Genomic DNA, 26,616 nt, shown 5'->3' with positions numbered 1-26,616 from the left:
AGCAGTAAGCGTCGCAGCGACAGCCGAGCGCAGCCCGCCCCGTGAGGCGCTGCCCGGCCGGCGGCGGCAGCGGCAGCAGCAGCAGCAGCAGCAGCAGCAACAGGGCGGCTGAAAACCCGGCGGCGGCGTTCCGCGTCGCCACCGCTCCTCCCGCTTCGCGGCCCCTCCGCCTTCCCTTCCTCCGCCTTCCCTCTGCCACCGCCTCCTCCTCCCCAGAGCGCGCCGAGCAGCTGAGCCCGGGGGCGGGGGCGGGGGCGCGTGCCGCCGGCGCGGGGGAGGGGCGGGCCGGCGCGCGCCGCGCCCAGGGCTCGCGGGGACCCGGGGGGCGCGTGCCGCGGCGCGAGGCGAGGCGCGGGGCGCGGGGCGGCGCGGCGGGGCCCCTCCCCCCTGCAGCCTGGCGCGCGCCGGCCGGGCCGCACCGCTGCGGGCTCCGCGCGCGCGGGCCATGTCCGCCTTCTGCCTGGGCTTGGCCGGCCGCGCTTCAGCACCCGCCGAGCCGGACAGCGCCTGCTGCATGGAGCTGCCCGCCGCGGCCGCGGACGCAGTCGCGAGTCCAGCCGCCGTCGCCGCCCTCATCTCCTTCCCCGGGGGCCCCGGGGAGCTGGAACTGGCGTTAGAGGAGGAGCTGGCGCTGCTGGCGGCCGGGGAACGGCCGTCCGACCCCGGGGAGCATCCTCAGGCCGAGCCCGGGCCTCCGGCCGAGGGGGCCGGACCGCAGCCACCACCCGCCCAGGATCCCGAGCTGCTGTCGGTGATCCGGCAGAAGGAGAAGGATCTGGTGTTGGCGGCCCGGCTGGGCAAGGCGCTGCTCGAGAGGAACCAGGACATGAGCCGGCAGTACGAGCAGATGCACAAGGAGCTGACAGATAAGCTAGAGGTGAGGACGTCCCTCCTGGGATGGGTTGGAAGCAGGGGGAACCCAGGCGCCCGTCCGCCCGCCCGGCTCTGGTAGCTTCGGGAGCCGCTCACCCCCCCCACCCCACCCCACCCGACTCCACCCGTTCCTTGCTCACCCTGCCTCCCAGAAAACCGCCGGGGCTGGGGTAGGGGTAGGGTGGAGGGTTTCGGATTATCAGATCAGGGCACTCGTTGAACGCACCTGACTTTCTCACCCTGCTCACAGCAAATGGGTCCATGCACAGGTCTAACCGCTGTGGGCCGTTCTATATATGTACTGTACACAGAATCTAAAATAGAGCTTACAGTATGACTAATTTGTACAGCACTGAGGTGATGTCTGCACGCCGAGAAATGAGAACGTCGGGAAGCATTTAAAATATGCTCCAGGTTTTCGGAGAGGGAGTTAATCTCTAATCAGGGTGTTAGCCTGAAGCTTTCCAGTTCTGGCGTTACGGCCTCCAGATGCCCTTGTCTTAACTTCCCCGGAGCTCAGAGTTGTGGGAAACAAGTGCCCCTAAAGGAGCTTTATATAGCTTTCAAATACTCAGGGATTAGGAAATGTGGTTCCATTGCAGAAATCAGGCGAGCCTAGGCTCAGCATGTGACCGTTGGTGGTGGATTTAATTTGGATCTAAGTATTTATGTGTATTTAAACGGTACTGTGTTGTGGGTCTCACACATGCACCTGAATGGCTAAATGCAACCTATGAGAACCATATTACTTTAACTGTTGTTATAAATACCCCTTAAAGTATTTATAAAATTTCTACTAATTCTCTGGCAGTCTTTTGGAGCTATGCCTGTTTGTTTTCTTGCCCTTAACTAGAAAAGGGACTTGAAAGAGGTGCAGAACACCAGCATTTCTAAAAATTAGATTTTAAAAAGCGGGGTGGGGGAGATCTCTGGCAGTGGAGATGAGCTGATCTTTTTCTGCCTGTGCATTTACTGTTGTTACCCAGTTTGGTTGCAACCAGTTCTTTTTATTCTTAGTTACAAGAGACTAGTACCGTCCTGAATAGGGTCTGAAACTGACGCTACTCTGGTTCCATATCACTGCTACTGGTTGAACAGTCAGAATGTAGGTTCCAAAACTTTTCTGGAATAAGATTTAACCATGTTTGTAGTCTAATGACATATCAGAAGTAAATCAGAGAGAAAAAAGGAAAGCGATGAGTTCCCTGTAGTTCAGTTGGCCTGTTAACTAGGTCTGCCAGTCGATGAACTCCCAAGATACCACTCTGAAAAGTAGTTTGTGAAACCTATAGGTAGACTGCCAAAAAGCAACCCAATGAATTGAACTGTTTAATTTTCACTTGAAGTAGAGGTCTCGAAATGAAAGGGTATCTTTTTATAAAAGAGAGATTGGATTACACGACTCTCTGTAGAAGTACGACTGCAGAGATTTGTACGTGTGATCTGAATTCCTTCAGTGAGGGACTTGATTGAAGAGGCAGCTAACTTGAAAGGAACATCATATCAGCCAGTTTGATTAGTGACAGATTTCAGAGTAATCCTGAGTGTGCAATTACACACATCCTGGATTCCATGTGGAGCCTTTATACATTTCTTCAACAGAGGAAAAAGATTTCAGAATTCTATAACAAGAAAGCTTCTATTGTAAAAAAAAATAAGTTACCTTTGACTTTTTGTATTGACTTGATAGACAATAAAAAAATAGTTTAAAGCTCTTGTTTTTTTAAGTGTTCACTCCTCAGCAGGTCAGCACATGAACTCTAGCATTAGGTTTATTTTTAATTTCTGGAAGTTGGTTGCACAACAATGTGCATGGTTGAACTGTACTCTTAAAAATAGTTAAGATGGTAAATTTTATGTATACTTTACCACAATTTAAAAAGTAACATTTTTTAAAGGTTATTTTTAAAAAGCCAAATATTGATCATTATTAAAGCTGAGTGATGGGAAATTCAGTTGTACTATTTCTTCTAGGTATGTTTGAAAATTATCATTAAGAATTATTAGGGTTTTTTAAAACATATATTTAAAAATATCTTATAAAGGTATTGTCATTAGCTCCTTGTTAATTCTTCTAGTTTAATATTAGAGTGACAAACCTATTAACAGGGGACTATTTCATTTAATACCAGCAAGTGAATTTTCCCCACTGTGTATTTTTTAAGTAGCCTAGATTTTAGAATGTCTGCTTAGACAAAATAGTTTCTAAAGTTTAACACAGCCACTCTGATATATTTTCAATTAAGTTAAACGTTTAGGAGCAGAGAACCAGCCCTTACTTTAAAATGCATTTGTAGGGGGCCGGCCCCGTGGCGGAGTGGTTAACTTCATGCGCTCTGCTTCAGCGGCCCAGGGTTTCACCAGTTTGAATCCTGGGCACAGACATGGCACCGCTCATCAGGCCATGCTGAGGCCGCGTCCCACATGTCACAACTAGCAGGACTCACAACTAAAAATACACAACTATGTACGGGGGGACTTTGGGAGAAAAAGGAAACATAAAATCTTTAGGGAAAAAAAAGCGTTTGTAATTTTCCACAAACTGTCGCACATTGGGTCAAACACATTTTCTCACAGGTTGGTTTGAAAGCTAAACACATGAGTGGACTCTGGGAGAATGTTGATTTGACTATTAAATAATTGGGCTGGTTTTGTTTTAGTCCCATCTCCTCCCTTACTATTTCACAGTTGGTACCTTTCTACCTTCAGGACCAATTAGCCATTTTCAATATCTGTATTTCTACCTATTTATTAGTTAGTATTGAATACCTCTCCAGTTCTGTGTGCCAAACCTGAGATTTTGTTTTGTCATTTAAAACATGAAGTACTTGATCTTACACTGCTCTCGCATTAAAGGCACACTCTTTAAAGTCTTTAATGATTTAAAGGTTAACATAGAAGTTTTTTAGCTGTACCTCTCTTAAAATGAAGAAGGTTCAAGCCAAGATTCAATTTAATTTGAAAGACTGTAAGGTTTTGGTCATTTTTTCCACCCTTAGATCGACTATATTGTATTTTATTCATTCACTGAATCAGATTTTTATATGCTTAAAGTTCTAAACACATTTAAAAAATTTATTTCTTCTGCATCTACAATTAGCCCTTTTGCTTTTAAAACTTATATCCAGCCAAGTCCTTAGTTTTTTCCCCAGAATATGAAATAAGACAGTAACTTGCATTTATACACTTTTTTCTTCAGAGATCAAATATTTATTTAGTTTTAAAAATTATTATTTTTAATGTGCAGCATCCCCATTTTCCCCATTCCAGCTGAGAGTGAATTATCTCTTACTGCAGAGACAGTGTTTTTCCTCAATTACCTTTTCTTCCCCCTTTTGTAGGCCAATTCTAATGATTCTAGTACCATTTTTTTAAAAGGGCAAAATGAGTAAGATGAAAATGAATGGGAGTCACTAGTAGATTTAGGGGAGCAAACCCAGGGGTCCTGATTTGCATTTAGTGCTTGATCCACTTAAAAAATAGTACTTTTTCTTTGTATTTTTCAAGAACTGTATCTTGGACTTATGAGCATGGTATTGCTTTTTGGTTCTTTACAGAAATTCATATTTTTAACAACTGTTTTTAGGTAGGCTGATGATACTAACTTTTGTTTTTTGAGAGTTTTAAGTAGGCTTTATTTTCTTAGAATGGTTTTAGATTTACGGAAAAGTTGGAAAGATGGCACAGAGAGTTTCCATATGCCCTGCACCCAGTTTCCTCTATTATTAACATCTTACATTAATATGGTACACTTGCCATAATTAAGGAACCAATACTGATATGTTGTTATTAACTAAATCCTTAGTTTATTCAGATTTCCTTAGCCTTTACCTATTGTCCTTTTCTGTTCCAGGCTCCCATCCAGGCTACCACATTACACTGTTTTCATATCTTCTTAGTCTCCCCTTTGCTGTGACCATTACTTAGACTTGCCTTGTTTCTGATGACCTTGACAGTTTTGATATTAACTTTTTTCTTTTTTTATTGAGGTATAATTGACATGTAACATTATATTATTTCAGGTGTAAATTTCAACTTTTAAAATACCATGTAACCCCGAGAACCAAGAAATAGCATGGACAGAGCCTCACCTCCACACTTACCGATATTCTGCCTAGAGTTTACTGGTTAATTTAGCACTTGATTGAAAATATAATTCTGCGAGAAACCTTTCTTTTCTCAGTGTAGACAAAAGGCTAAATTCTGTATGTTCATTGGAAAGTCTTGGTGGGACAGCTGAATTAGGATTGTCCGAATTGTCACATGTCCAAGGAAATAGAAGGACAGAATAGACTGATCAGCACCGCCTGTCCTCAACAGGCCCCTCCCCCCACAAGTGGATTGGGTTGTTTCAGTTGCCTGGTTGGGCTGTTCACTAACAGCTGTTTGCTGAATGTTTTTAAGTCTCTCTGTTCTTTTAGAACACAAGCCTAATTTATCTGGCCTCTCAATAACACTGTGATTACTGACCTCTTGTTGCCTTCTGCTCAGTCTTTTTCATTTTGGAAAAACTCAATAAAACCAAGTATCACAGTTTTGGGATTGCAGTTAGCATTTGTTTCTGCATTTCTTCCTTCTGAAATTTCAACAGTGACTAAAACATTCTCATTTTTGGAAGTTTAGCAATATGAAGAAAGCATGAAGCAGAAAATTCTCATGCTCATGAGTAGAATTCTGTCCTTTGTCATTCCTTGTCCCACATGCTCCAAACTGAGGCTGTCTAAAGTATAACAAGTATAAGTGTGTGACTTTTTCAACAAATATACTAGAGTGGCTATATGCAAGTTGGTATTTCCTTAAAGTGGTCAATTTGCAGGGCTGTACATTTATTTCAGTGAAAACTGCCTTTGCTAATGTGCTCAGAAATTTAATTTTGGATCACTGTTTTTTTCTTTTGCCACATTATTTGGACTGCTTTGTTGTGGTAAATTTTCATCTTTTGGGGGGTAAATTCAACTTTCGGAAACATTCACAAGTCACTCAGAGCAAAGTAAGAGGAATAAGATGGCAGGATGAAAAGGGATAATCTCTTTTTTAGAAACATCTCAGGTGTGAAGTAATGGGACTGATTTTGTTGTATAACCATATGCCCTGGCCCTTCAGGCTTTTGAAAAAAATTTTTTAAAGTGAGAACTTGGAACTTGAAGCATGGCTTCCCAAGGTGAAGAGATGACTGAGTACTGTGAAGTAAAGATTCGTGTGCTCATCTTAGCTTGTTGAAACGATCTCAGTGCTTGATATCAGCCTTCAGTGCATCAGAATTTCCTGTAGAACCAAGATAGATAGATAGATAGATGCACGCTTGCCCAGGCCTCATCCCATTCTTAACTGAATCACAGTCTTTGGAATCGGGGTCCAGGTGGTATATTTTGAACAATTACGCAGAGCTTTTCTGAGAGCACCAAACGTTGAGGACCATTACTTTAACTTCTATTTTATATACTCCTCGAGGTATAGACTTGGCTTGTTTGTACATCCTGTGCTTTTTAAGTAGGAGAACATACTTGCCCCTGAAAAGAGACATCTATGCTTATGTCATAGAAACAAAAAGATGTTCTTATTTCCTTCAATTCAAAAGAACTTCCACCATCTATACTTTTCTTGCATACCATTTGTCACACACAACTTATTACTTTTATCAGCCTCTCTCACTAGAATGAAAACTCCATAAAGGCATGGGCCATGTCTGTTTTGCTCGTTATTACATCCCCAGAGCAGTGGCTGGCCCCATAGTAGGCACTCAGGAATGAATGAACGGATCGAAAATAAATATGCAAGGCTAATAGGCCATGATTGAAAGTAGAGCTGAACCTGCACTTGCCTTAATGATTTAGAAATACAGTGCTATATATAGCAACAAATATTTATTGAGTTGTGATTTAGAACGCTAAACAGAGTCAGGTGACTTGGACACAGATCCCAGCTCTGCCATTTACTAGTATTGACCTTGAGCTTGTTACTTATTATCTCCTCTTGCCGCATTTGTAAGAAAAGATGGTTAATCTGAAGGATCTCTGGAGTTCTTTCTGTCTCTGAAAATTCTGTGATTCTAAGTGCTTGGTCTTATGCCAGGCACAGTAGATGATTCCAAAAGAAGCTGCCTTGAGGACTCATTTTAAGTTGTTTAAATGTGTAGTTCACCAATTAATTAGATGACTTGCTAAATTTCAAGTGAATTCCTACCTCTACATAGTAACATTAAGTATTTTTAATAGGAATGGCATTCTCCTTGAGAAACCAACTCCTTCCCTGCTCTGGAAGAAGGGAATATATTTGTGGCTGTGAAATGGGCGATTTTTTGTATGTGGCAGAGTGTTCTGTTGTGCTGACCGACTGGGAAAAAGAAAAGTTCCACACAGGAGAGTGTGAAAAGAGAAAAAAACGAGAGGCTGTGGAATTTTTAATAGTTTTTAAATCCTCTTCATTTTTCACCCAGCACTTAGAACAAGAGAAACACGAATTAAGAAGACGATTTGAGAATCGAGAAGGGGAGTGGGAAGGACGTGTGTCAGAGCTGGAGAGCGACGTCAAACAGCTTCAGGATGAGTTGGAGAGGCAGCAAGTTCATCTACGGGAAGCAGACCGAGAGAAAACCCGGGCTGTCCAGGAGCTGTCAGAACAGAACCAAAGGTTACTGGATCAGCTCAGCAGGGTGAGTCACAAGTGAGGAATTTATGGTGTAAATTACTAAAAGTTGAAACAGAGTTTCTGTGTCATGTTAAACATATATATGGTAGGAGTAGTTCTGACTTTTTGTTGCCTTTGGTGTTAATAGCAACAAGTTAAATATTTTTCACCTGTAAGAACTTGAGCTGTGCCAAACTAGGAGTCAGGAGCCAAGCCTCTTGCCTGTCATTAGCCAGCTATGGGGTTTTGACAATCACTTAACTTGGGTGTTTTCTCATTTTTAAAATGAAAAGGTTGTGCTTAATGATTTTTGTCCTTCCTTGTAGCTCTAAAATTCTATGATTCCGTTACCTAGAGGAAGTCTGTCACTGGTAAAATTATGTTAATGCATTTAGTTCAAATATTAAATGGTGCTGTCTTTAAACTGAAAAACTTAGGGAAAATTTCTGGAGTAAATGATTTCCATTGATATTACATTTGTGGATGTACATTCTTTCATACTATTTAAATATGAGAGGAGGTATGTGTATCTATATTTAAAATTTATTTTCTTTATTTCCCTGTTAAGTAAAAAATTCTTTGCTTGTACCTTTGTAGGGTGGTGTCATGGAAGTATTAATTAATTAACCAGGGTCAAGACTGTAAAGTGATTGCAAAAAAAAGGAGTTTGAGTACAGAATAGGTGGAAATCTCATTTAAATATAGAACATACCTTTTTAACAAATGCAGGAATGTTGTTAATACCCTGCTCTCTAAATCCACCTACTTTTGAAAATTAAGAGCTGGATTTACTATTGTACCTCAGTCCGTCTCATGTGTTGAAAATAAAACTACTAACTCTTCAGTTACCAGAGGAAAAAAGAACTTCTACTCTGATCTCATCCCTAAGCACAAACGTTCTCATGAGAGCACTGTCTTGGTCCGCCTGGTTAGTGTTTGGTGCTTAGGTCTCTGGGAAATGCTTAGCTAGAGCAGCATATGGTAGATTCTTGGCAGTTCCACTACTTCAACGGGTAACACTGTATGAAGTTGTTTCATTAGTTTGTGTCATAGTTGCTTCCCATAGGTACTCTGAGACTGGTCACAACCTTCATGCCTCACAAGGAAGTGTGAAGTAAATGCTACCACTGCAGCAAGGGAGAGGAGGAAGGAGAGAGAGAGAAGGAAGGGGGGAGGGGTGGGAGAAATAGAGAAGGAGGAAAAGGTGAGAGAGGCGTAGAGAAAGGGAGAGAGGAAGGGAAGGAGGGCAGAAGACAGGAAGGAAAGAAGGAAACAGAGAAAGAGATGCATAATAACTTGGAAAATGGCTAGTTGCAGGAAATATCCAGATGTATGTGAAAGGTGAGAATTCAGGTGATGGGTAGAGCTGAAGATCTTGTCTTCAGGCTTCCCATCCAGGGAATCAAATCACTATTTGATTGGCTGGAAAGGAAGAGTTGGACAGTTCTTCAAGGAGTCATTTACAGGGCCAGCTCAGTAACAGCATTTTTGACTCAGTAAACCTTTTTCAGCAACTGGGAAGGGAAGTTCTATTCTTGTGAAGGTTTTTGAGTCTTCGTTCATTATTCACGAAACATTGAATTAACCAGATAGGCCTGGCCAGATTGATTTATTTGTTCAAAAACATTTATTTAATACTTACTCTAAGCATTTCTTATGGAGACTTATGAAAGGAATACAACAAAACAGAACAATTAAAAGGGACATCCTTTGTTGGGGACTAAGTTTATGTTACAATATAACATGGGCTGAAGCAGAGTTAATTCTGGTTTCTGATCTGGTGAAAGATAGATGGCCAAGAGAGATGAAGGGAGAAAGCAAATATTAGCATGACATAGCAAAAGAGCACAGAGCTTGGAACTTAGATGCGTGTTGAATCTTGACTCTGCTTCTGAAAAACTGGGTGACTTGTTTGTGCCTCATTTTCCTTGTCTTTAAAGTGGGGGTAAAAATTGGTACCTCATGCAAGTACTGTTGAAATGAAAATGAGATAACGTATTTATGTTAAGCAGTATATGAAGGTAAGGATTTGTTTCAGTGTTGATGGTTATTTTACTAAAGCAGTATCTTTATAGTTGAGGTTCCTTTGCCTAATTTCCCTGTGGAAAATCCTGTTAAGCTGCTCCCAGAAGAGTATAGGAGGATAACATTTCCACTAAATCTAGATTCTTGTTATCCTCTCTGGCCTTGAATGTAGGCCCTTGGTGAGTTTCGTCGCTTTTTTCCCCTTTTTAAACAGGACAAGCCCCTGGGGTTTCCATCAGCAGCCAGTTTAGATGGTGTTTTATTGTCATTTTATTAACTGAGTATTCAGGAACTAGAGGAGTTGAGTACTTTGAAGTGAATCAAGATTCTCCTAGGACAAGCTAACAGCCAGCAGAGGTAGTAGAAGACAATGCTTTTCTTATAATGTAGATAGCGTGTTTCATAAGCGTGAAATGTATTTCACAGTTTAATAATATCTAAAATGTAGTACAATATTTCAAAAATGATGCTTTTGTCCAAAGTATTTTTAAATATATTTCCTTTGCTGCCATGGCCTCCAAGTTTCTCTTTAAAAAAAAAAACAGTTCTCTTGAGATACAATTCACATTTACTTTTAAAAAGTGCACACTTCAGTAGTTTTTAGTATATTCACAGAGTTTTGCAACCATCACCACTATCTAACTACGGAGCATTTCACAGCCCCCCAAAAACAGACTCTGTCACTCCCCATTCCTTCTAAGCTACCCCATGCCCTGACCCCTGGCAACTACTAATCTACTTTCTGTCTCTATGGATTTGCCTGTTCTGAACATTTCACATAAATGGAATCATATTTGTGTGACCCTTTGTGACTGGCTTCTTTCTCATAGCATAATGTTTCCAAACTTCATCCAAATTGTAGCATGTATCAATACTGCATTGATTTTTGTGGCTGAAGAATATTTCATTGTATGGATATAACACGTTTTGTTTATCCATTCATTAGTTGGTGGACATTTGGGTTGCTTCCACTTTGGGGCTATTATGAATAAGGCTTCCATAGACATTCATGTACAAGTTTTTGTGTGACCAAGGTTCTTTTCAGCTCTAAAATAGGATGCTGTGAACATATATATCCCATGAGCTTCTGGATCCTCATTATGATGAAGGAAGGGATAGATACTGTTCTAATTTTATAGCTGGGAAAACCTGAGGGACAGAACCATATGTGACTTGATTAAGGATCTTCTAATTCAAGAATGATTAGAGTTCCTGTGCCTCAATTTCAGATTTCTGAGACAGCAGTTAAGATCGCAGGCTTTGAAGCCAGACAGCCCTGGGGCCAAACACCAACTCTGCTATTGACTAGCTGGGTGAACATGGAAAGTTTTTTCAGCTTTTTAAACCTTAGTTTACTCCTCTGTATAATGGAAACAATATATTATTACTATTACCTGATAATATTATGAGGTCTGAATGAGATAATATGTGTAAAGATCTAACCACAATGTCTAGCATATAGTAAGTGCTCAATAAATGGTAACTTATCATTATCATGTCCTCATCATGTAGATGGGATTTCTGTATCTAGTCAAATGTTGATTCTCTAACTTGAGAGCAGAAGAATCTGAAGTGTCCCTAGTACATATCAGTGTATAAAAATGTTTTGTTTAGTAGTTAAATCTCTATTCAAAAATATTTGTGTAGGGGCTGGCCCCATGGCATAGTGGTTAAGTTCAGTGCACTCTGCTTCAGTGGCCTGGGTTTGCAGGTTCAGATCCTGGGTGTGGACCTAAACCACTCGTCAGCTGTGCTGTGGCAGTGACCCACATACAAAATAGAGGAAGATTGGCACAGACGTTAGCTCAGGGCTGATCCGTCTCAAGCAAAACTGGAGGAAGATTGGCAACGGATGTTAGCTCAGGGTGAATCTTCCTCAGCAAAAAAAAAAAAAAAAAAAAAATGTAAAATTGACCCTCCTAGGAGTTGTCAAGTTTATCCTATGGCACCTAGTATCCCCTGGACACTGCTGCATATACCCTGCGGATACCTCTATCCCAGTTTATTTGCTCATTTGGACAAAATGCCCTCTAAATTCTCTTCTAGCTTCTAAGATTCTCTGAGTCTCATTTTTGTGAAACTCAGGCTGACATATTTGGAGAAAGTGTAATTCACATTCTAAATTAGAAAATAACACTGCAGTGGCATTGACAGTGGGTTTAATAGGACATGTTAGACACTTATCATCCTAACTATATTGAAAGTGGAAAGAATACACTGGGCCTTGCTTTCAGAAGGAAGAGGTAAGAGACATGGGCCATGCTTGTTGCCTAAGGCGAGTACCTCCATATAAAGCTTAAAGTGGAGGTTTGTGAGAATCCTTCTGATACATAATACAGTACTTTTCACCGACATTACAACAGAAACCTCCAGAGCCCCAGACGGCAGCAGCAAAGATAGCAGAGTTCTGGTCAGTGTCAAAGAGTCCTGAAGTGATTATTCACTGATTTAACCTGCCACAGTTATAACACAGTTCAGGCACTGTGGAAAGTTCTTAAAGCCTGTGTGCACAGCAGCAAGCCAAAGCAGCGATTTGAACAATGTCGAAACAGTCTTGTTCATAATACTAATAATGTCAGTAATGAGTTTCTTCCTTAGCCTTTTCAGTCTTCAGAAGCGGTTAAAATAAGATATTATTTTTAAAATGAAGCTCAGTAATGTTAGAAACGACAATAAGAGTTAAAAGAAGGCCTGTGCACAGTTTGTGCTAATAAAACACTGTTCACACATTCTTGCAAACGCTAAGGTCAGACTTGAGCACCTGTTGACCAAAGAATGGGAAAAACAATTTCTTCTAAAAAAGTGGGATTTAAAATTGCTTAGGGACTTCTTAGATTTTCCTTCCCCAAAATGCATGGCTCTAGAGTTGGTAGCAACTGGCTAGAAATTTTCTTACGCTTTTTCCCTGCAGTTGTATACCTGATGGATCAGTCACACCTCTTTGCTCCTCCTTTCCTCACTCCTCATCCCACCAACAGCAGGACCATGTGCTTGGTTTTAATCTCATTTTCTTACTAGTGTCAGGGCTTCAGTTCCCTGCAGGACTGAATGTGTACAGTTTTAGCAATCCTTTGAATGGATTATTATGTTGATTTTTGCTTTGTCCATTTAAAAAATCATGAGATATTTAAAGTGCAGAGAAAAATACAAATCCAGCTTTGTAAAATGTTAACATTTTGTCATATTCAGATTTTTTAAAGAGATAAGACATTATTGCTGTATTTGAGGCGCTCACCTCATGCCTCTCCACTTTTCCAGAGTTATCTTCCTTCCTATTCATGTTTTTATACTTATACACACACACACACACACACACGTATATGTGAACTTATGTATATCTTCATTATATATATACACCTATGTGTCCACTAACAATGAGTAATAATTTAATTTTTTCCATGTTTCAAACATTTAATAAATGGCAGCTTCATGTCCACATCATTCTTCAACTCGTTCTTTTGGCTCAATGTTATGTTTGGGGGATTGACCCACGTTAATAAATGTAGTTCCAGTTCATCTGTTTTAACTGTTGTTTGGTGTTTCGTTGTGCCGTTATAGTACCATATATTTATCCATTCTCTGGTTGATAAACATTTGTTTCCAATTTTTCAGTCTTACAAACTTTCCTGCAGTGAATATTCTTGTGCCTTTTCTTGTGCACATATATTTGCATTGCTCTGGGGATAAACCTAGTAGTAGAATTGCTAGGTCCATGAGAAAATACGTCTTCATATTGCCAAATTGCTCTCCAAGAGAGTTAAGCAGTTTTACGTTCTCAACCAGCAGTGTGTATGACAGACAGTGTGTGTCATTCTTCACATCCTCACCAACACTTGGTTATTGTCAGATTTTTAAGTTTTTAATCAGTCTCATATATGTGAAATGGAATTTTTGTTGTTTTAATTTATAATGAATTATGAGTGAGGTTAAGCATCTTTTATTTATTTATTTATATTTTTTTGAGGAAGGCTAGCCCTGAGCTAACTGCTGCCAATCCTCCTCTTTTTGCTGAGGAAAGCTGGCCCTGAGCTAACATCCATGCCCATCTTCCTCTACTTTATGTGTAGGGCGCCTACCACAGCATGGCATGCCCAGTGGTGCCATGTCCGCACCCAGGATGGGAACCAGCAAACCCCGGGCCGCCAAAGTAGAACGTGCGCACTTAACCACTGTGCCACCGGGCCAGCCCCAGCGTCTTTTATTTTTATGTTTATTGTCTATTGCCTGTTTATATCTTTCACCTATTTTCTTACTACTGTATGTGTAAGTTTTTTTTACACATTCTTGATACTATTGTATTTTCACTTTGTTTATGGAGTCTTTTACTAAACAGAAGTGTGTACTTTTAACAAAGTCAAATAATTTGTTCTTTTGTGTTTTTCTGTAATCCTGTCCTCCAAGTCATAAAGATATTTGCTCATATTAATTACAAAAACCTAAGACTTGATTTTACGTTTAGATCTTTAATCTATCTAGAATTTATTTTTCAGTATGATATAGGGATCCAGTTATGTTTCCTGCGTGGAATATTATCTCAGCAGCGTTAATTTCCCCATGAATTTCTAATGCTGTATGGACTTTTTAAGGAAAAAAAAAATCCTAGCGTTTAATCTTGACTAAAGAGCTAGGAAAACGTAAAATAAAATTTTTAGGAGGTTATGGAAAACTGTCTTAGTTTGCTAGGACTGCCATAACAAAGTGCCACAGACCGAGTGGTTTAAACAACAGACAGTTACTGTCTCCCAGTGCTGGAGGCTAGAAGTCCAAAACCAGGATGTCGTAAGAGCTGGTTCCTTCTGAGCGCTGAGGAAGAGTCTGTTCTAGGTCCCTCTCCTTGCCTTGCAGATGGCTGTCTTCTCTCTGTGTCTCTTTGCATTTCTTCCCTCCATGAGTATCTGTCTCTGTTTCCAAATTTCCTCTCCTTAAAAGAACACCAGCCATATTGGATTAGGGCCCACCTGATGACCTCTTTTTAATTTAATTACCTCTGTAAAGATCCTGTCTCCAAATAAGGTCACATTGTGAGGTACTGGGATTTGGACTTAAACATTTGAATTTGGGGAGAGGAGGCACAATTCAACCCATAACAAGAATGATCTGGGGGTGTTTTTTGCCAACAGGTCCAACTCTTGGCTCTTAGCGCTGTCTATGGGAGGCATTCACAGTGGTGCCATGTTCCTTGGGGCTTCCTTACACTCAGTGACATATTTACACACCAAAGATACACATGCTTATAACCATGTGACTAAGGGCTGCCATGCCCAATGGGGAGAGATTTAGAACCCTTAATTTTATTCTTTGAAAAAGTCCCGGATCCACCTCTCTCACTCTCGTTTAGTGACTAACTGGCATTCTATTCTTTTGAGTAAAATGGTGAAACTTTTATTATATTTTTAGATCTTCTTTAATTCAACGTTCAGCAAATATTTATTGAGCAAGGCACAGGGGATGCAGTGGGGAACACAGGACCTCTGTTGTGTGAGGCTAGTAGGAAAAGTTATATAAATAACTAAACAAATCCACAAGACACTATAGATTGTAGTAGGTACTATGAAGGGTGATCTGATGGCAAATGACCAGAAGAAAGAAAGCGACTTTAGAAAGAGCAGGTGGAGAAGGCTTCTGTGTGGAGATAACGTTTGAGGTAAGACGTACAGGGTGAAGAGTCAGCCATACAAGAGCTGGGGGAGCAGCGTTCTTTGATGGATCCTGTTAGATTGCACACTCTTTGAGAGCCAGGCCTGCATCTGTCGTGTTTATTGTTATAAACAGGTATCTAACAGAGTGGGCGTTCTATAAAAAGTTGTTGGTTGTCATTTTTGTTAAATGACTATCTAAGGTACCTAATAAAGAAATGTTTAGAACCAGAACTTTCTGAAGAATACACAACCCCTCCATGCACTCTGTAGAAAAGCACTCTTGACTCTCAAACTCACTCTTATGCCATATATGTGCTATTCAAAAACCAGTGGTCAAAGGGACCATGGATGTCAGTGCTGTGACAGACAAGCTGTAGACGATGGTGACTCGTTTGCCTAGAGATCTAGTGTTTTGTGTCGTGCTGTGTTTCTCCAGAGGTCTCTGGGTTGGTCAGTTACTGAGTGACTGGCCCTGTAGTCCTCTGACCTTGCTGATGGAGATGGAAATGAGCATTTTAGCGTTTACAAAAAAAATTCTCTTGTCTCGTGGGAGGGTTGGCCGTTATTTGGATTTGGGTATCATTATGGCTTCCCCCCTCTTCCTGGGGGCATAAACGCTGGACGAAAAAGAACTCCCTGTGTGCAACTCTCTGTCATCTTATCCATTCTTAGAACCCAAAATGGTCTGTAGTGTGGAGAAGGAGGCAGCAAAGGTGCCTGCTTTTGAACAGAGCCTCATCGAGGATGCATAGCTGCTCCATGTGCAGCCCTGGATGTAAAACTCCTGAGAATTCCTCTTAAAAATCATTGTTTTTTCCCTTCTTCTTCTTTGAGATTTACAATGCTGTATTCTTTTAGCTTTTATTTTCCCAGGACCCTCCCTATTAGTCCTTTTTCCCCTCATTGCAGCTCTAGAAGTGTCTCTAACAAACCCATCCCTGATTCCTCATATCCACAATTGTGGGCGTGTGCCTCGTCACTGTGGCTTTGTGTATCACTATCTAATTGTGCCAGTGGGAGAAGCTGTATTTGGGGCAATATACAGAAAGGGCTGTCCCAAAGGCTGGATGAAGCCAAAAAAGTTGTTACTGTAGAATCACAGATAGGGAGGGGGATACAAAGAATTCAGCAGGAAGTTAGGCGTAGGTCCAAGGCCAGGAGACATCAAAGCCCGCATTTCAAACTCGAAGGGCTTAGGCCAAGATACCTGGAGGAACAGTCTGAAGACTGGTGATGGAGAGGTTGAAATAAAGAACAAAGACCCACTTGTAGTTCAGGTGAAGCCAGGCAGTTTGAAATCTGTGTCTATGAAAGCTTGGCACCAGTGGGGTGTTCTTTTGTAAAACTTGATTTATCTAGCTAGGATAGAGATGGTTTCTTAAGGAACTAAGCCTTACTGAAAATCCCTAACTAGATATTCAGAAATTCCAATTATGTCCCTTCCTTAAGTTTCCACTCATAGATTTTGAAATTAAAATATATATATATACACATTGTTTTTTCCAATGGCAAAAAGAACTCATGTTCATTGTAAAATGAAAGTCAGACAATACAGAGATGTTTGATGTAAGCAGTGAAAATCCCCCATGATCCTCCATCAAAGAAAATACTAATGATGATATGGTGTTAATATTTTTGTATTTTTCTGTATATCATACACACATGTGCATAATTTTTACATTTATTTTTTCTTTTTAAACAAAATAGTTTTGTTAATTTTTTTCACTTTATCTTAGACTTTTTTTCATATTTTTAATGGTTGTATGTAGTATTCCATGTACATATGGATGTACCATTTCCTATTGAAGAGCATACACATTGGTTACAGTGTTTTAGTGTTAACAAACACTGCTGCAGCGGACATCTTGTTATATATCTTTGCACTCTTATGTTAGCATTTCTCTAGGATGGATTCCTAAAAGTGGGATGTCTAGGTCAAAAGGTATGTACGTTTAAATTTTTAATAGATATTATCATATTGCCCTCCAAAAATGTCCAAAAAGAGTCTACTCTCCCTAACGTTATCTTTATTAAGGCTGAAAAACCTATCATTCTGCATGTATAAGTAGTAAAACTATAAAGAAAATGGAGGTGATTTTCCTCACAGAAGTCAGGATAATGGTTACCTGAGGAGTTGTGTGTGAGGTGGTTGTTGTCATCACGGAATGATGCTTGGGGAGGAGGCTTCTGGGATGTTCTACTTCTTGACCTTGGTGGTAATTACATGGGTGTTTGCTTTACAAATAGTTAATATATGTTTTATGTATTTGTCTTTATGTACATTATATTTTGCAATAAAAAGAAAAATCAGTCATTCAACAAATATTTTTAATGTGTACCTACTGTGTGTGAAGGACCTGTTCTGCGTAACAGAGATACTTAGCGAACGAGATAAATTCCCTATTCTAAAGTAATGTAGTAGGTTGACAGTAAAAAAGAAATACATGAGAAATACAAATCAGGTAGTGTTAAGTGCTCGGAATACAATAAAGCCAGGTAAGGGGGAGAAAGTGGTAGCTACGGGAACAACTCAGTTTTTAATAGAGTTGTCGGGAAGGAACTTTTGAAGAGGTGAGGTTTGAGCAGGCACCTGATAGATAAAAATGAGCGAGTGTTCCAGGCGAAGAGAACAGCGTTGAAAAGCCTAGGAACAAATGGAAAGCAGGGTGATGTGACTGGGGCGTGGTCACCTTGGGAAGAGTATAGGAGATGAGGTCAGAGAGGTACCCCGTGGCCAGATTATGTAGGGCCTTTCCAGCCATGATACAGAGATTTGGGGTTTTATTCAGTGTGCTGTGAAGCCAGTGATGTGTTTTTGGCAGGAGAGCATCATGACCTGACTGATAGCTGTTTTTAAAAGATTACTCTAGCTGCTGTAGGAGAATGGGTTATAGCAGCCGGGGTGGGAGCATGGAGATCAGTGAAGAAGTGACTCTCCACGGGGAGAGTTGATGGTAGCTTTGATTGTGGAGGTGGTGGGGAGGGTTAGATTGAGTGTGTGTTTTGAGGTAGAACCAACAAGGCTTGTTAACAGAATGAATGGATATGAGAAAGGGAGTTAAGGAAAGAATAATAAAAAAATAACTCCTAGGGGTTGGCCTGGTGGCCATGAGGTGGTTAAGTTCGTGCCCTCTGCTTCGGTGGCCCTGGGTTTGCAGGTTCCCATCCAGGACACAGACCTACCACTGCTCATCAAGCCATGGCGGCATCCCACATAAAATAGAGGAAGACTGGCACAGATGTTAGCTCAGCGGTGATCTTCCTCAAGCAAAAAGAGAAGGATTGGCAGCAGATGTTAGCTCAGGGCCAATCTTCCTCACACACACACACAAAATGACTTCTAGATTCTGTCTCCAATGAGAATTCTGTGGTATTGAGGTGAGATTTTGCGTAAATTTCCCACAGCCTCTGAGCTCTCTTCAGTACCTGAGACTCTGTTCTAGTACTTTTTGTGTGGTTTTCACCCAAGCATTTACTCATGCAGAGTGACTGAAGCTGTATTCAGATGCACGCCTGCTCCCCCCTCCTGAGTTCTACCCTCTATGGATTCCCCACCTCCTCCTCATCCAGCCCTCACACTCTCCCTCCTAGAGGAGCCACTCCTCTGAGTTGGTGTCTGTGAGGTGACATGTGTAGGAGGAAGTTGATGCGAACAGGTGCTTTGTCTGTTTCCTGCCTGTTTGGAGCTGTATTCCTCAGTCTGCCTCTCATGTCTCCTCCACACACGAAGAATATACTATGCATACTGGCTGGAGCTAATCTCCCCTGAAAAGACTGATTTTCCTCTGAAGAGTCAACAGATCCTTGTTCTTTAAACAGCTGTCTTGGAATTAGCAGCTTTGCATCTGATACACTTCTGGAAGCAAATTTCTCCCAGATTTCTTTCTCAGGGTTAAAAGCTTTGAGATAGTGGCCATTAGTGTCATAGCCACTCTGCCTCTGGTGGGTGATGCGTAGCCATCTTTGTTTCTAGGACACTTTACAGTGAATGACAACAGCTGCTCATCAAAAGTAGTGTTAATTGCTGAATGAGCTTTTGTTCCTTTTGGGGTGGGGACTATATTACTTGTCTTCTCCTTAAAATCTGCTTCATTTACATGTGTTGTGTTGTTGTAGAAAAAGGACATGGCAGTTTTTAGTCAGCCTATCCTTGAAAGAAGTTATGAAAACAAGATTATTTCCCAACCAAATAACAGTAATTTAAATTTCCAAAGGACTTTCACATATGGGACCTCCTCTGATCTCATTCCCACTCTGTGCCTGCAGTAATGGTAATTATTTTTTATTTGACAGATGAGGAAGCTGAGGATCAGCAGTTTAGTGACATTGCCAGGGCCTTGCACTGGTTACAGGTTAACCGCTGGTGTGAAGCTTGGTTTTTGTACATTTTCAAGGATGGGTAGTCAATCAGAAATAAAAACTTCCTCTTGTGCATTTCCATCTTATTGGCATATTTTTTAGTTGATATTTGCTGAGTTTACCGTTTTGGATGTCCCTTAACTTCAGAGTCACTGAGTAAAATGAATCCAAAGGTTTGGGATCTACTTAGCAGCTTCTGTTTGTTTTATCAAGGGTGTGCTAAAAGTATTGAAAACGATTTGTTTGAGAGAATCACTTCAGCTAGACCAGAAAACGGGCTTTTGCATGTAGGAGCTCTCTTCTGTGAAGACAGCATTTCCAGCTTTTTCCAGATTGGTACTATTGCTAATTGGTAGGTTAAACACATTAGGGTGGTAATTGCTTGTTCTTTCAGCATATGGGTGTTTTTATTGGTAGATTTGCGTCTTGATTATTTGAGCCTGTTCTTAATTATTTACCCAGAGAGAGCCATGCCTGATTCAGGAGTCTTCAGGTTGGTTGTGTTAGTTACAACTGTATCTAGTGGCTGATTGTCTTTTTCAAGGGAGAGAGCCTACGGTTCTAGCATATTAAGTCTAAATTTGTGGGGTTGCAAGGCCCAAGATTCAGCTGAATCACTGTGGGAGTATATCTTCTCAATGCTGCTGGATTTGACTTAACACAATGGCAGCCAGCTTTTTTTTTAAATTGAAATCTGCATTCCCTTGGACCCTGTAGACAACTTAGTGTATCGTGTTGGAGTGATGAAAACGGAGTTCAATGGGCTACCCCTGCCTGATGTGAACTGGGGCCTCCACATTTTGTACCTAGCAAATGGGTTGCAGGTGGTAGAAAGGTTGGAGTTTACCGGCAGAGAAAAAAAATTTGGTAACAAACTATGCACTCTTTTGTTTCCTAGGCTGGTGAACCCATAGTTCTGGTCCCTAAATATTGTTGCCTTGAGAAATAAACTGTCTGTATTCAGTAAGTAAACATAATCAGTAGAAAAGCAGGTAATGTTTTGATTCTGATTGCCTCTTCTCCATTGCTCTTTATTGGAGTCCACAACAGTAATCCAATGCTATTGTATAATTTTTAGAACTGAAAAAGAACTTCTAGCCTAGCTGGACCCGTGGTTTATAAAATGTTTACTGTTTCAGACATTCTGCAAATTTAATTATGTTTTAAAAAATTTGTAACACTTTGAAGAACCGTTACCAAAATAGCTATCATGCACTGTCTTGAGATAGATACCACACTGCACGGATGAAAGACCACTGGTCCCTCAGCTAGTGCTGCAGCTGACTTGCTTTGTGGAGGTACTGGCTTACAGCCTTTCTTGCCATCTCTCTCAACTAGAGAGTACTATGCTGCTGTAAGGTGGCCTATGTACAAACTGGTGACATTTGTAACTCTCTCATTGAGTGAATTAAAAAAAATTATTTTCAATACTTTAAAATCAAAACTAAATGCACAAATATAGCAATACTGAGTAAAGCTGCCAGTCTCATCTTTATCCTCCAATTTCAAATTGTTTTGAAGAGACCTCATTCTTCTTGAGTTTATAAATATTATACTTAAATTTATAAGATACTTAATATTAATAAAAGATTACCTTTATCTCTATCTGTTTATTGAGACATCTCTTAAGATTTCATATGGAAAAGGGTGGTACTGCCAAAGAAAACTATGATTAAAAACTGTTGGTTTACGTGAGTGATTCTTGAACTGTGTTCTGAGGAGCCCTAGGTTTCCAAGAGGTGCCTCGGGAATGGTTGCAAGGAAGACCTGAAAGGGCCATTAAGCTGGTGGAGTCCTACACCCTTCTCCATTTTCATCTCACCCTGAGCATTTTTATGTTTCATATATTGAAGTTCTGCTTAATATTTTATTTAAAAGGTTTTTATTAAAAAGCTTTTTCAGCTGTGTATTTTAAAAAATGATTTGCTAATCATGAATCTGTTAATACATAGTTCAAGAAGCTAGGTCTGGGGAAGTTAAGTGACTTGCAGTCCCAGTGCTTTGCTACTTCCAGCGGGGCTCTTACTGAGAAGTCAAACTAGCCATCTCTTTGGAAGTAAATACTATAATAATGATTAAGGAAAAACGGAGTGGCATTCACTGTTTGTAGAGGGGTAACCCTAGTTATGGTTTTATTAATTAATACTGAAGTTTCTGTAACAGATAAATCTCGAAATCTTAGTAGCATAGTAGAGGAGTTAAACACTGATATTCCTGAGTGGTGGGTGGTCCTCAATCAGGCAGTGATTCAGTGATCCAACCATCTCCTTCCATCTTGTAAGTCTGCCACCTTCAACAAGTGGGCTTCCAAGGTCGCAGCAGAAGGGAAAGAGCCTGGAAGGTTTCTGTAGGCCATGCCTGGAAGTGGTGCACATAGCTTCCGCTCATTCACTCATCAGAACTCAGTCACAGGGCTGCACTCAGTTAACAGAGAGGCTGGGGAATGTTGGCCAGCTTTGTGCCCAGAGAGAAATGGGTTGGTGAACAGCTAGCCAGTCTCAGCCATAATGGTGTCAGTAAAAAGAGTCGTGGACTTTCCTTTTCTAGGCTTTGATTTTCTGAAGGAGTTGGAATGGCTGATTGCTAAGATTCCACCAGTTCTAACTGGAATGGCAGACATAGCTGTAACAGTATCAGCGTTTTTGTGCACATACACCATTTTGTTCCAAATAGAGAAGCTGTTGGTCTTTTTGTCCTCAGGTAGTATCTCTGATAATCACAGGTTTGGGTGAATTCCTTTGAAGATGTAACTTGATTCAGAATCCCCAAAATAAAGAAAAGTGGTATGCTTTTCAGATTGCCTTGGGGTAGGATAGACCCATCCATGGTTATATTAGGTAGGCTAACACCATTATAACAGATAAAATGTAAGATCTCAATGGCATCACATGATAGAAGTTTATTTCTCATTCTCATAACAGTATTCCTGTTTAAACATGAGGGGGAAAAATAGCATCATGTTTTAATGGAAAGAATTGGCCTGGAAAACAGAAGACCTCAGTTCTAGTCCATGCTCTGTCACTTTCTGACTTAAATAAATCCTCACTCTGGGTCTCAGTTTCTGTGTCAGTAAAACAAGGGGATTGAAATAGATGGTTCTTTTCACTCTCTAAATGTCTGCGTGTATATATGTGATCTCTGTTAAAAAGAAAGTTCTTAAGGGGGACATTCTCACATTATGTGGCATATTGTGAGTCTGATAGTTTTGTAATGCTGCATTCTTTATGTACAGGAATGCATTCATCCTTCTCTAAGACCAGGGGCTGCTGCTCCTCTCACCAAAATTCAGTGCCTCTATATAATGAGAAATAGAGTTTGAGATGATTGGTGCCACAGCAAAATTTACTTTCCATTCCAGTCATGACACATGAGGTACTTTCCCTGCACACAACTGATGATGTGGGCAGTGAGGAGGTGTTTACGTGCTTTTCCTGTTTAAAATTATGCAGCATAGTAATAAGGTTTTATGAGGCTGACATTCTCAACTCTCTACGAAGTCAGATTTTCCACATTGCCCTAATAGTAGTCGGATTCAGTGCTGCATGTTTGTCATTTGCAGAACTGGAAGAATTCCCCTTACACACACCTCTCGTCATCAGTTGCTAGGTTACAGCTTTTTACATTGTCCCAGTCTGGTGCTGTTGCTATGGATACTAGTTGTTCCTCCTCCTATGGCACTGTTCTGCTCAGGCTCAGAGTGTAGGTAAGACGTAACTATGATGTCAGAGATGTTTTAGCATATGACTTTCCCTCTACATTAATGATAAGATCTACGTAATAAATATCAATTCCATGTTTTCTAACATTATATAAATTAAGGAAACTAGATATTAGCTGAGTCATGGACATACTCCATCACTTAGGATGTTTATTCCATTATTATTCTGCAGAAGTAAAACTGCCAGATAGGAGACCTGCCATACTGTGTCCAGTTCATGCTGGACCAGCATCCTACCTCCTATAGGAATATCCATGGAATATAATCATTATCTTTGACATTGCCCTTAAAGGTTAGGGACATGTGGGGATGCTCTTTGTTAAACCTAATTTATCTAAATGTAATGCCTATGGTCTAAATTGTATTGCTGTTTATCATCACACATGGTTGTATTTGCTTTCCTGCTAGGTTTTAGAAACGTGAAGGCAGGGACTGTGTCTTTAACTGGTTTTTATATCTGACAATGGCAGCGATCCAGAAAAGGCTTATTGATTTGTTCTGAAGACTGAAAGAGTAGGTAATTACTAATTTGACTTAGATTTCTAGCATAGTGTTTTAAGATGGTAAGAACCTCTTCAAATGACAGTTTTAAAGGCTGAGCTTAACCCATGCTACTTAGCTCTCACCAAGTCTGACTCTTTGATCTCACAGTGGAAGAAACAACTAAGGTCCTAAGAGGATGTGACTCATTTAAGGTCACAGAGCAAGTTTAGCTGTGGTTTGTGCAAATGTGTGTTGTAAAAAACAGTTTAAAATCTTTTCAGTAAAATTAATTTTGTTTACTTAAACAATAGTGTTTTGTTTTATGCAGTCTGTTTACTTAAAAAGCTGGCAGACATACATTATTAAAAAGGAACTTCAGTGTTAAACAGGAGCCCTGTGAAAAGCACACCAATTTTTTTTTCAAATCAACTCAAAGCCTTGCATGCTACTTAAATATTTGAGTTATTCCTCAAAAACCAGATTGAAATTGAACATAGCATAGAATTGAAGCCAATCTTTCGAAATTAACATCCTATTTAAAAACTGGCAGAATTCAAATTAAAAAGTCATCCCTTGCATGTGATGGTACTTTCTAAAGTGAAAGGAATTTTTTTACCAAATGGAGTCCTTTTTTTGGGAAAAAACAAAATGAATGAAAATGTGTCTTCTGAAGCAGACTGCGGAAGGTGTCAGTTAAGGACGTTCACTCTCGGTAGGGGAGAAAGACAAATCCCGTGAGAGTCAGGGAAAGTGACAAAGCAGAAGCCCTCAAGAGATGACGTGTAATTCCAGATGAACCTCCCCTCCTTCCCAGGACCCGAGATTCAGAGAGTCAGCCCCTCCTTTCCCTTCTTACTGCTGTTCCCTTGTTGACTCTCTCTGAACTTCATGCAGCAGTACCCCACGTGTCTCCCTGCCTGTATGTTCTTCCCCTCCATTTTTGCCCATTGTCAGGTTCCCTTCCTTCATGGACGTTCTGAACAACTCATTGCCTTCAGGGGACACCCCTTTACCTACCAAATAAGGTTGAGACTCCTTGGCATGGCATTCAAAGCCCTGTACCATCTGGACCTAGCACACATTTCCATCCCTGTCTCCCACTATCTTTCTATTTGTGCCCAATGCTTCACACAAATTAGTCTGTTTCCTGAGAATGCCCTGCGCTTTCACACCTCTCATTGTCTCCTCCCATTGCCACCTGTTGGAAATGTCCCCAGTCCTTAAGGCCAGACTCAGTTGCCACTTCCTTCATGGGGCCTTTGCTGTTCTTCCCCCACCAATTTTCATCTCTCCTACTGACCACCAGCACTTTCGTACCTTTCTTTTGTCACTTACAACTGCTATCTATTATGATTAATTCATGTTCTTGACTCTGTTTAGTTAAGGCTGTGCACTCAGGGCACCTCCCAGAGAGCTGAGCACCTTGTCTGAAATATAGATGCTTGTAAGTATTAAAACTACATTCACAGGGCTGGCCCTGTGCCGAGTGGTTAAGTTTGCGCGCTCCGCTGCAGGCAGCCCAGTGTTTCCTTGGTTCGAATCCTGGGCGCGGACATGGCACTGCTCATCAAACCACGCTGAGGCAGCGTCCCACATGCCACAACTAGAAGGACCCACAACAAAGCATATACAACTGTGTACTCGGGGGCTTTGGGGAGAAAAAGGAAAAAGTAAAATCTTTAAAAAAAAAAAAAAAGAGCTACATTCACAACTCAAGCATATATTACTTAGTTTTCTGGTTCAAATGTACAGCAAATTTGACTGTTTACTAAAAGATTTTGCCCACCTGGAGAATTAGTATTTTACTTCCTTTAATGTACATTCTTTTTTTTTAGGAAACTCTTTATTTTTTTATTAACTTTAAAAAAATTTTTGAGATATAATTGACATATAACATTATGTTAGTTTCAGGTGTACAACATAATGATTAATATTTGCATATATTGCAAAATGATCACCAAATGTACACTCACTCTTGCTGGATTCCTTTACCATTGTCTATAGCGCTGGTTTCCACTCTCTCAGTTTGAGGACCCTCCCCTTTTAAAAATATAATCCAATGATGTGCAGCATTTTTGAATGGCCTCATTGAGGTATAATTTAGATTTTATAAAATTCACCCCTTGTAAGTGTATAATTAAGTTATTTTTAGCAAATGTATAGAATTGTGCAATCATCACCGTAATCCAGTTTTAGAACATTTCCATAACCCCCCCACACACACACACAAAAAAGCTCCCTCATGTGTCCTTTTCAGTCAGTCCCCACTCCCATCCTCACTCTCAGCTCCAGGCAAACAATGATCTTTCTGTCTATATTGATGTACCTTTTCTGGATAGTTCATATAAATGGAATCAGTATGTAGTTTTTTGTATCTGCTCCTTTCATTTAGCATAACATTTATGAGGTTCACTTATGTTGTAGCACATATCAATAGTTCCTTTTTACTGCTGAATAGTATTCCATTGTGTGGATATATGCATTTTGTTTATCCATTCACTGCTTGATGGACATTTGGATTGTTTCTAGTTTTCGGCTATTATGAATAGTGCTACTATGAACATGAACTTGATTCACGTATGTGTCTTTGTGTGGACATATGTTTCATTTCTCTTGAGTAGATACTTAGGAGTGGAATTGCTGTATGGTGTATCTCCGTGTAACTTTTTAAGAAACTGCCAAACTGGTTTTTATAGAGGCTTGTACCGTTTTACATTCCCACCAACAATGTATGAGGGTTCCAGTTTCTCCACAAGAGGACCCTATTTTTTTTGGTGAGGAAGATTGTCCCTGAGCTAATACCTGTGCCAGTCTTCCTCTGTTTTGTATGCAGGACGCTGCCACAGCATGGCTTGATGAGCAGTGTGTAGGTCTCTGCCCAGGATCCAAACC

At 40.5% G+C, this 26,616-nt stretch overlaps 1 protein-coding gene across 4 annotated transcripts in view; it reads left to right on the top strand.

Moving 5' to 3' along the window:
- Positions 1-319: 319 nt before the first annotated feature.
- Positions 320-26,616, top strand: part of BICDL1 (BICD family like cargo adaptor 1) — a 93,629-nt gene continuing 67,332 nt past the window's right edge. For 2 of the 4 annotated variants that reach the window (XR_011542379.1, XM_070628800.1), the window contains exons 1-2: positions 345-877; positions 7,310-7,525. Coding sequence is in view for 2 of the 4 variants with exons in the window: in XM_070628800.1 (XP_070484901.1) it covers positions 446-877; positions 7,310-7,525 (648 nt within the window). In the remaining 2 variants the exon portion in view is untranslated. Of the gene's footprint in view, positions 878-7,309; positions 7,526-26,616 lie in introns of all 4 variants that reach the window. The other 2 variants (XM_070628801.1, XR_011542378.1) reach the window with 2 other exon arrangements.

This window comes from Equus przewalskii, chromosome 7 (assembly GCF_037783145.1).
Source record: "Equus przewalskii isolate Varuska chromosome 7, EquPr2, whole genome shotgun sequence".
NCBI lineage: Eukaryota > Metazoa > Chordata > Mammalia > Perissodactyla > Equidae > Equus > Equus przewalskii.
This window is presented reverse-complemented; position numbering and strand designations above follow the sequence as displayed.